The sequence below is a fragment of the Oryzias melastigma genome, linkage group LG5 (assembly GCF_002922805.2).
Source record: "Oryzias melastigma strain HK-1 linkage group LG5, ASM292280v2, whole genome shotgun sequence".
Lineage (NCBI taxonomy): Eukaryota > Metazoa > Chordata > Actinopteri > Beloniformes > Adrianichthyidae > Oryzias > Oryzias melastigma.
This window is the reverse complement of record NC_050516.1, coordinates 1,144,209-1,155,668: the sequence shown is the minus strand read 5'-3', so window position 1 is coordinate 1,155,668 and position 11,460 is coordinate 1,144,209. Positions and strand designations below refer to the sequence as shown.

Below are 11,460 nucleotides of genomic sequence, written 5' to 3'. Positions count from 1 at the left end.
CTTCATTAACTATCCCACCACAGTATAAAACGAATCTGGTTTCTTTATGCAAATTGATGTTAATCAGGAAACAAACATACAGTTGGATAAAGATTGTATTAGTGACGTGTTCTAAGCACTATGTAATGGAGACGGGAAGAGGGGTTGCTCTCCGCCAATGGTCAAACCCATAACTCAGATGTGAATTTCTAATGAAATGCAACAAGAATTTATTTTATTGTTTTTGCATAAAACAGCATAATCACAATTAAAATGACCAATTTAAAACAGATATAACCTGGAGAGGGTCATTGAATTAATGCATTAGGCTGATTGTGATCCATTCATGTCTGAGCTTCGGGGTTTTAAATGTTTCACAAGCTTGTCCTGATGTAGTCACGTGTGCAAATGTTACCTGAGTGTGGATCTAGTCATTTATCACCTGCCCCCATCCCCATCAACTCATACCAGTCTTTTGTTGTCGCGGAGCTTTGGTGATGGGGGTGGGGGCTGGGGTTGCATGTCTGATCATGTATGTTTGACCTGATTGTTCCGGTTCAAAAGGGTTTTCAGACCCGAAACGAGGATTATCATATTTGCCCTTTTTCATGTATGAATGAGTGTTTCAATAATTTAGGGTTTTAATTGAGCAGAATATATTTAAATTCTTAAGAAAATGTGAGGAACAGATGAGGTTGAAAGGAGGAGGGGTGGCTCCATCAGCGTTTTTTGGGCTTTTAAATTCAACCTAAAGAGAGTAATCAAAGTTGGCCCATCACTGGTTCTTTCAGCTGTTTGGAAGCGGCCCCTCCCCTGACAGCGCCTCAGTAAAACTCCATGTTGCAGCTGCGAGGAGCGCGCGGCGGACCTCTCCAAAAGACAGCGCGCACGAGACAATGATGAATGAATGACAATCTGCGTCCACATGGACAACCTTGTTTTAATAGATTCATTTATTTATTAAATATTTAGGATTTTACTTTGAAAAGCTTACTTTCAGACTGAACTCTCTGCGTAAAAAGTGAGATGAGGATGTTGGCGCACTCGGTGGCGACGCTCGCGCTGCTCCTGTCTTGGGGTCACTGCGTGCTGACCACGCGGGTCACCTTCCTGAACTCCTCCGTGGACGTCGGCGCGCGCTCCGGTTTCCTGCAGCGACGGCTGCGCAGCCAGGAGCGCAGAGAGATGCAGCGCGAGATCCTCTCCATCCTGGGGCTGCCGCACCGGCCGCGGCCGCACGCGCGCGCCAAGCACGACGCTGCACCCACGTTCATGCTGGACCTGTACAACAGCATCTCCGCGGGCCCGGAGCTGCTCGGATATTCCTACTACCAAACGGCGCTGCCCACACAAGCCCAGCCGGCCGTGACTCCGCGGGACAGCCGCTTCCTGAATGACGCAGACACGGTCATGAGCTTCGTCAACCTCTGTGAGTTCCACAAACTAATCCTAAACTTTTGAGATTATCTCACAAGAAACAAACTAATCAAATGTAGCCTACAATAAAATAATTATTTTCGAAAAAATTGAAGCTTAATTTCAGCTCATGATAAAATTAATTTGGAAAAAACTACAAGTTTTAGTATTTTAAAATACATATTCATTAAGTATTTATTGATTATTCTTAAAAAGTGCATATTTTTATCATCAGAAGGACTTTTTTCCATACGAATCTCTGCTCCAAGATGCAAACAATCCGTTTTTCTTGGCAGAAAAATACTTGTTTTATAGTTTTTTATTGTTATTATTATTTTGATTGTTTATGGAAAGTCTCATCTGACCAAATCGTTTTATTTTTTTTACATGTTTTAAGAAAAAAAATGCAAATTATGACTATATCAATGTTATAAGAAGATATCAGTATTTGTCGGATGCTGATCATCTAAATTTTGTGATGATGGAGGACATATATGAAGAAAATTACAATCAGTGCTCCTTGCTCCGCCCCTTTCTGATGCATCCACTTGCAGACAAATAGATCCATGAACGTCTTTGTTTTCCCTGTTTGAGATGGTATCTGGCACCAAACTGTCCAACAATATTTCTCCCAAGTTTTTGTTGCACCATAGTTTGAGGTTTAAGGGTCTGTAAGCTAGTGGAAAAGAGTATAGCCTTAAAGGGATGATGGGAAATGAGGTAAGGCTTATTCAACAACTTAGAGGCAAATTTCTGGTGATTTATTGCTGCTCTGAACAAACTATTTTCTAGAAAATGGCAGGAGTTTGGCTAAAAACATGATAAAATCATGATTAAACAATTTAAAAATAGATCAAAAGATGATTAAAGTGGGACTTGAACATGTTCTAGTGCCGCTTTTGTAAGAGAACCTGGCTCCAGACATCAACATCCAGAACTGGAAGTCCTCCCATTTCGCTTGAAAACTTTATTTTAAAAAAAAAGTTTATTTAAAACGACCCCAAAATGACACAGATTTCTTTATGCTGCCTGAAAAGAGCATTTTCATAATGACAAAAAGCCCACTGGAAACACTTTTACAAGAGATCAAACATGATGAGAGGGAGACTTAAATGTTTAGACACTATTTTATACCAGCTCCTACAGTAGATGGGTGAATGATAATCATTATTTAACCTCCACTTTTTCAATTAAAATAACTCAGCGCTCCTCCTTTCAGAGGCGGATGTTTCTGGCAGTGTAGCGTTTTTGGTCACTTTCTCCATTTCAAATCAGGCATTACACATTCCAAGCCAAGTTGTAAATGTTATGACAACAAGCATGTATCCGATTTCCCCAGAAACCCCTCAAAGCTCTGGAGGGAACGGCTTTAAAATGGCTTTTGTTTCGCATGACTGGGAACTGAACAGCCCCTTCAAACCCGCCCCCCCGGGGTGCCAGAGATGCTGCGGTAATGTTAGTGCAGGCGTGTAGTCCTGCACCTATCTATGCGAGCGTTATTGTGCGGGAGATGATGAGGGTAGCTGGGGTTTTATTGCGTTTGGGGAAACGCTGTTGCTCTTTTATGAAAGCTCTGGTGTCAGTGTGGAGAAACAGCTTGTGACTGCATCCAAAACCAACTGCTGCCTCGGTGCAAGGTCTGATGTGCAGAAAATAAAGTTTTATCTTCCTGTTTCATATTTTTTATTGTCAGAAGAACAGAGATTTGAGGTTTCCTTCTGTTCATCTCATAAACATTTACTTAATAAGAAACAAAAGTCCTCATTGGAAACGTTTTAAAACCAGCTGCAGATTTATGTGTTTTTTTTTTAGCATTTAAAAAAAAAGACAATTGCACGCACAATATTTCTTTTTCAAGCCCTCGGTGGCCTGCTGGGCTGCAGATCGGTTCCCACATTTAGCTGGAGCGACTCTTGCTTGGTGGTCGTTTGGCAGAGCCAGAGCCATGGTATTTACCTTCAGCAGACCACAGATTCAATGGAAAGGGCAGCTGCTGCAGCTCGTTTCAGCTTTAAAGGCTTTGAGCTCCCCTTATATAGAACGACGCACCAAGAAATGCAGCTTTGGATTGTCCTCATTTGTCCTGCAGATGTTTTTATGTGTTTTTTTTTGCTCTGAACCTAACACCTCCGGAGCTTAAAAATACCCTGTGATAAAAGGACTAGGAACAAAGGAATTATTGTGGTTTTAAGGGGAAAAAAGTTTTTTTTTTCTCTTTTTAAATACTTTTTTATCCAGAAAATTCTTACATTTGTTGTTATTTTGAGGTGCTTTTATTGTTGATCCATATATGTTTTAAAATCATCAGATTTGATCATGTCTTTGGAGATAATTTCTGCCCCCCTTGGTGTTGGGATGCTTGGAAAAACAAACATTTACTTTTAAAACGGCTGTGGTTTAATAATAGCTGTGTGGCCCGGCAGTGTCAGGAGTCATCTGTAGTGTTGAAATGTCTCCCAGAGGCAAGTTTGCATATCTGAGGTCTGATCTGTGCAGCTAATGGTCCCTAACGTAAACACGCCAAGTCCTTACAAGCAATTACTGCTTTCATAAAATCAGCCCTCGTCCCCCTTCCAGCATTTAATTGCGGTCAAACAAATGACTAGCAGGGTTCAGAATGCAGTGCTCTTACTGTTGGTGGCGTGTTTTTATGTTGGTGTTTTTAGAGGTGTGTGAGTCACTGCTGTGTACCGTTCCTAACAATCAAAGTCCTGTGAAGATGGATTTTTTTTTTTTTTTGTGCTATAAAAATAATTAGGATCATGCAGGACGCTGGACATTCTTAGGAAGTATTGGGGTCTTTCTGACCTCCATTTTTTTTCTCTCTCTCTTCCGGATGTCAGAGGAGCTGCAGCTGCTCCCGACCAGCGGAAACCTCCTCAGTACCACTTTAATCTTTACAATTAAAAGGAAGCTGCTGCATGGTGGTGCCTTGCAGAAAACATCACAGAGGTGTGGTGGCGAAAGACTCCTGGAAGAAAGGGCATACACATGAACTTGCGAGCGTCTGTGCTCCGTGCGTTTCTGCAGAAGCACACGGGCTGCTGCGGTTTTCCGGACTCTTGCCTTGACAGGCCCTTTTTTTGTGGTCGGCACATGTGAGCAATTTAAACGGAGAGCCTAAGCGAGGCATAAAAGTGTGTGTTTTATCTATTTTTTTTACTCTGTTTGCCACATTGGCATGAATGACACACAAATGATCAACCAGTTTATTCATTAAAAGTAAGCTATTATGAGGGATTCAGTCTGATTCTACTTACTGATCTCTGTGCTATTTTAGTTTTTCTCCTGAAGGAAATGACTGGCTTCTTATTTAGTATTGTTTTTTTGAGATCTGATCAGTAACATCCTTTTCCCTCTGATAGATGATGAAGATGTTCTGTTCCATCCCGGTGCATGGCAGTTTCGCTTCGACATCTCCAGTATTCCAGAGGGGGAGGCCATCACCGCTGCAGAGCTCAGGATTTATAAAGATTTCATTGAAGGGCACGGCAGCAAGGAAACATTTAGAGTCAGTGTCTTCCACGTTCTAGAGGAGCCTCTCAACAGGTACTCTTAACTTCTTGTTGGAGTTTCATTAGCATTTGTTTTTGTCGTCAGCAGACTCCCTTTAGCTCTGGTTTTCTGACTACCAGAAGAAAACACAATTATTTTTTAAATTTAGTAAAATACTTTATAAGTATTCAGGGGTTAGGGGATTTTTAGATTATAAATATTATCCACAGAGGACTAACTAAAGCCTTGTTTCCACAGAGCAGTACCAATACGGTCCGGTATGGTACGGTATTTTATGTGTTTCCATTATAAAATGGACCCATTAAACCAGGGGTGTCAAATTCAATCGCAGAAGGGGCTTAAATCCAAAACACACCTTAGGTCGCGGGCCTAACAGGATAAACATTTATTGAACAACCTAAAACTACATTTTTAAAATTTTAAAACTGTAACTTTTTAATATAATTATGAACTAGATATATAGCTTTACCTGTGATGCTGGTGTGAATGCTTTAAGTTGAATTTGGCTGCTGAAGGTGCTGAAATTGATAGCTAAAAACGCTGAAGCTGATAGATGAAAACGTTTTAGTTGATAGCCGAAAACGCAGAAGCTGATAGCCAGCTAAAATATTAGCTAAATCTCAAATTAGTAAATAAAAAAAACAAACAAAAAAACTTAGGTTAGCCAAAACTGCTAGCATGTAGCTGAAATATAGCTAAAATCCAAAACAGCCTAAAAAAATCTCAGTAAATCCCCAAATATTATATATATATATATATATATATTTTTTTCAGATAGTCAAATAAATCTGAAATAATTAAATGATTAAAATCATCCTCTTATTCCTTTGGTTAAATGATTGCATAATAATGCACAAAATTACATTTTTTTAAAGTCCAAATCTTTATGAATATTTCAATTATATGTTGGTCAATGCCATAGAAGATAACCAGTAGCTAATATCTATTATTTTACTTTATTTAGACTACAGTATAATCCCAATGACAATGCTTTTTAAGATAAATCTACTCATCTAAAAGCAACCTAATAATTTTGACTCAAACCCACCTTTGGAAATTGTGTTTAAATAAAACTAAGTCTTATTCATTTAACTTGTGCTGCAAAAAAACACATTTTAACAAAGCAAAAGCTTTTAAGTGTCTTGCTCAAAGGCCGTCAAGCCTGGAAGTTGAACCAAAGACTAACCACTTTGCAAATAGACTCACAGAGCAACAGACATTCTAATTTGCTGTAGTGCTGAGGAGTTTGGAACTGCTGGCCAACACAATCCCTGCAGAAATGTCCTGTAGCTGCCAGTGCTCGGTCCACAGACCTCTGAGGTTGGAGGAGAAATCACTGAGACAGCTTTTCCCAGCGTTCAAATGACAGATTGAATCAATGCTGTAAGATGACGGTTCACACTATCCTGGAGTTGTTTCAGCACTGTTTGGACAGATGCTGGTGTTGTTCGCAAAACCCACTACTTTTCTCCTGAAGCTCCCACAGACAGAACCCGATCCCGAAGAGCTGCAGCTTCAGCTTTTAAAAACACAGAGCATCAACAATGGCTATTTTCTGGGACTAGTGTCACACCACTTTTTCTCTGCTTGCTCCTGTCTAGTTTCTTCTCCATTGACGTGAAATAACAGGCCTAACTTCACACGTCACACATAATAGCAGGGTGGGTGATAATTGCAGCTTTTGCATCATTTTATGTGACACATCTGAACCCCCCCCCACCTTCTAAAGATACAATTATTCATAAATGATATTTAACGCTGGGATATCAATCTGTGATGAGATGTATCAGTCATATGTTTATATATTTCAAACAGTTTGAATCACTTTAGTTTTACTTTTTGATAACTTAAATATTTCATTTTCTATTTTAAAGAAAAGGATTAGGAAAAAAAAAACAAATTTGTTGCATTATATTTCTTCAAAAAATGTAAAAAAAAGCTCAACTTGTGCAGTTTTAGTTACTAAAGGGAAAAAAGCAAAAGGGAAAAATAAAATAAAATCTGATTTTAGTGTGAAGCAAGAAAAAATGGTTTAAGAAAGCAGCAGAAGTGGTTGTTCTCCTTTTATAGCTGCCTCTCATATATGAATGTCTTAAAGAAAACACAAATTAAAGGAATGAAAAAACCTGAAATAAGATATTGAGCTCTTTTTAAAAGCTTTTTCTGACTCAATTATTCCAAAAATCAATACATCGATACAGACTAAAGAGTTTCTCCTTTTTAAAATGTTTGGATGCTGGTGTGGCGCTGGATTTTTTTTCAAGGAATAAGTTACTTTGGGCCAAAAAAGGTTAAAAAACACTGAGTTAGGGGATCAAAAGAAAATCATATAAAAAAACCCTAAAACAAGCGTTATTTTGTATTAGCTGGTAATTTAAGTTGTGTTTTTGTGAAGACAAAAGGTACTTCTGTTTAGATTTTGAATATTTTGTATTTTAGATTGCATTCCTCATTTGTATCTCCATTGTTTTCCCTGAAATAAATGATAGAAGTAGTTGATTTATTTGCCTAAAGAATTTTAAAAAATGTTTGAATTTTTTAAATTTTGCAAAATAAGATTAACAACTTTAAGTTCTGCTAATTATTCCTGTCTCTGTGTTTTTCTGCTTAATTTTATCCCAGAAAAGCCCAGGTTTAAATGATGAGCGGCTCAAAAATGCATTTTTTATCTTAAAAGGGGGACATTTTTCATTCAGCTTGCATGTGCAGATGCTAAAAATCCACATTGGTGAGTGTAAATGAGCTTCCCGCAGACGAGCAGGCAGCAAGACCAACGGCAGACGTCTGTGACGTCTGTAAACACAGCAATTGTGTGTGAAATGTGGCCTGCAGACGACACTGCAGGAATGCAGCGAGATGGGCTGCTCTCAGAATCCCGGCAGCATAATGAGCGTCGGAGAATTAACACTTAAAGGGGAAACAGCTGGATGTACTAATTGATGGATCCAACTTCTCCCAACATGCAGGCTCATTTGTCCTTCGGGTTCTGCGAGAGTGAGTGAGTTATGATGTAAGTAAACAGAGAGACGGGAAGAGTTCAGGGTTTGATCCCAGATTCATGTTGTCTTAAATCATGGGGGCTGCTTTTTTAAAAATGTTTTTTAACTTTTTTGAGCACAGAAATGCTAGAAGTGAAGTCTTCAGTGAAGTCTTATATCTCTGAAACCCATAAAACATCCTGACCTCACACTTCTCTCTCATTCAGTTTGACTGACGGTAAAATATTTTACTAAGCATCCCACATTCCTTTGCAGTCAGATGTTTCAGAAGTGGACAGTTTGTACTGATAACAGTAAAGGTGCATTGAATTATTGTAGTTGTGTGAAAGCCAGACGCAGAATTTAGAGATGTGTTTTGCCTTCCTCTTTCCATTTGAAGTCTCTTGGATTTCTTCACATTTTGTTCTCCTCACAGAGAAAAGCAGCTGCTGCTGTTGGATCAGCGAGACGTTTGGGCCTCAGACGAGGGCTGGCTAGTCTTCCACCTGACGTCCACCAGCACCGCATGGCTGGACCGCTCTGAACAGAACCTGGAGCTGCGTTTGGTGCTGGAGGACAGTCGTGGTCAGTAAGCATCTTTAAATGTAAACAAAAAAAAATTAAATTAACTTTCTGATGTACTCACTTCCAGACAAATAGATCCATGAACATCTGCGTTTTCCTCAACTGGATTAAACTGTACGGCTGATGATAGTTTGGGGTTGTGAGGGGCTGTAAGTATAAATAAGCAAAGGGATGATGGGATATCAGTGGAGGCTTACTTCCTGCCCACAACTGAGAGGTGAATTTATGCTGAAATCCTGTCGCTCTGTCCAAATTATGTCCTAGAAAATGAAAAAGCTTTTTTAAAATTTTGACTAAAAACTGCATAATTTTAAGTATAAAAACAGTGGGAATGTTTTAAAAATAGATAAAAATATAATCGCAGTGGGACTTTAACATGTTCTTGAGGCATTTTTCTAAGAGAACATGGCCGCAGACATCAAAATCCAGAACTGAAAGTCCTTGACCAGAACCAGAAGTACTCCCTTATTGCTTGAAAAAAACTTTATTTTAACATGTGACTCCAACAGTTACAGTGTTTCCTGTTTTAATAAAAGTTTTGTCTACAGTCCTGAACACTTCTGTTTTAGGGTTACAGTTAGGGTAAATTGTATAATTCATTCTTCTTGCTGATGATGTCAGGCGCCAACTTGTCTACAGCCAAGTCCCTCTTCATTTTTCTGAAGATGGAGGACATATATTAAAAAAAACTTCAGCTTTTTAAGTTCAAATTGTTCTGAATAATGCTGTTTTGAAAAAAAGCTTAATGGTAATTTAGAAAATATGTTAGGCGGACCACAAGCTCCATGATCTGAGCTCTCAGATCAGTGCTGTGATGAATTGAAATGGACGTTTTTTAAATTCTTGGCTGAAAACTGCATAATCATGACTAAAACAGCACTGGAAATGCTTTTAAAATAACTAAAAGGATGGTTGCAGTGGGTTTTTAAGTTCAACTGCTGAGGAGGATGCTGTGTTTTCATCTCGTTCTGATGTCATGTCTCCCTCTACAGGTCAGGAGAGGAACCCCCATCTTGCCGGGCTTGTGACAAGCAGTGGACCCAAAGATAAGCACCCCTTCCTGGTGGTCTTTTTCAAAGCCAGCGAGGTTCGATACCGCAGTGCCCGCTCAGCCCACAGAGGGCGCCAGGGGAACCGCTCCAAACCACAGAGGACTCCCCAAGATGCAATGAAGGCAGCAGAAGCAGCAACAGGTCTCCGAGCATCTAGTCTCTCTCCTGAAGATCTATCAAAGGTCGCTCAGCAGCTCATTTTCTTGTTTTTATTTGACTTTTCAGACAGCCTGGGGTTCTCTAAAGAGGGCTGCAAGAAGCACGAGCTTTATGTCAGCTTCAGAGACCTGGGGTGGCAGGTGCGTGACTGAAACCTCTCAGTATTTAAACACATTTTTATCACTGATTGACTCATTCCTCTGAGCAGGACTGGATCATTGCACCAGAGGGCTACGCAGCGTACTACTGCGAGGGAGAATGCGCCTTCCCTCTCAACTCGTACATGAACGCCACCAATCACGCTATAGTGCAAACTCTGGTAAGCCCCAAACAGTCCCTGATCAAAGGCGCTTTCACTGCAGCCTCCACAGTCTTTGAAGCTTCCTCTGTGCTTTCAGGTGCATTTCATCAACCCAGAGACAGTGCCCAAGCCCTGCTGCGCTCCCACACAGCTCCACGGCATCTCAGTGCTGTACTTTGACGACAGCTCCAACGTCATCCTCAAGAAGTACAGAAACATGGTGGTCAGAGCCTGTGGATGTCACTGACTCCCTCTGGGGTCTGTCAGTGAGGAGAAATCAGAACTAAAGTGACAAAAGACTAACTTCATGAAGAATAACTGTTTGGAATTCACACATCTGAATTGTAAAGTCCTGATGGGGCTGCTTTCAAGTTGACCACTTTCTACTGACTCATCTCGTTGAGGTAGACTTCAGATATGTGACTTTCAGAGGAGCAGCAGGCGGTCTTTGAGAGGTGGTGATATTTATTCTGATAAATCCAGTGGCTTCAGTTTTTTTTTGTTTCATTATTTCTCAAGAAGCGTTCAACTTCAATGCAAAATTTATGCAAAACTCATGCAACTCTTTATTTTGCTAAAAGGTCAGTTTTTTCATTTTCTGTGTAGAATTTGCATGTTTTCCCTGTGCGTGTTTTCAGAGCATGCTTCAAAACATGCTTCATTTTTCATTTCTAAATTGGCCCTAGGTGTAAGTGTGTGGCCTGGCAACAGACCGGCAACCTGTTCAGGGTGTACCCTGCCTTCACCCTACAGTTGTTGCTGGGTTGGCTCCACTGACCCTTTGGTCCGAAAAGGGATTCAGTTCTGAAGATGAATAGATGGATTGCAATTTCAATATGTCATAAAATAAAAGAGATCTAAATTTGGAGATCACCTCCCGTATAGTTGGTGGGAAAAAGAAATGTAGTCCAAACAATCTTCCCTATGACATTTTTATTCTATTTTCACATTGATATAGCACCATGGCAGTAGAGGACACTCTTGCGCATTATAGGTCTGGCAGAGGGGCCAGCTGCATGTTCTGGGCACGCTCAGTTCGCTCTTTAGATGACACTGGTTGGCGCCTTCCCTAAAGCTTCACACAATTTCTTTCACCTCATTGTGACAATGTGAGAAAAATCCCGGACAAGCCCCCAGTTGTGACCGGAACCAAACCTAGGGGAATCTGTACCAGTGTTAACATCCGCTGTGTTGCTAGAACACAGAACGATTGCGCCTGTAAATCACCGAGAGGAGACAAATTTGAGTTGTCCAGGTTGTTGCTCGTTTGATCTGAACTGAGCATGCCCAGAACTTGTAGCGGGCTCCTCTCTGTCAGGAGTTATAAAAATGAGAAAATCGAACAAAAATGTCACAGGGAATGTTGTTTGGACAGTCTAATGTAGACATCTCTTTTTTTCTGCTGACTATACTTGCATGGTTCCTATTAAGCTGTTCATCCAGACTGTAAGAGAAAAAAGGTAAGCAAATAAAA

General features: G+C 40.2%; 1 protein-coding gene across 1 annotated transcript; it reads left to right on the top strand.

Annotated features, from left to right (window-relative positions):
* Window positions 1-399: 399 nt before the first annotated feature.
* LOC112145637 (bone morphogenetic protein 7) lies at window positions 400-10,480 on the top strand. The gene is made up of 7 exons (XM_024270989.2): window positions 400-1,408; window positions 4,761-4,944; window positions 8,326-8,474; window positions 9,467-9,667; window positions 9,752-9,825; window positions 9,894-10,004; window positions 10,084-10,480. The coding sequence occupies exons 1-7, from the start codon at window positions 1,006-1,008 to the stop codon at window positions 10,231-10,233; spliced, it is 1,272 nt and encodes a 423-aa protein (XP_024126757.1). The 5' UTR covers window positions 400-1,005; the 3' UTR covers window positions 10,234-10,480.
* Window positions 10,481-11,460: the final 980 nt, after the last annotated feature.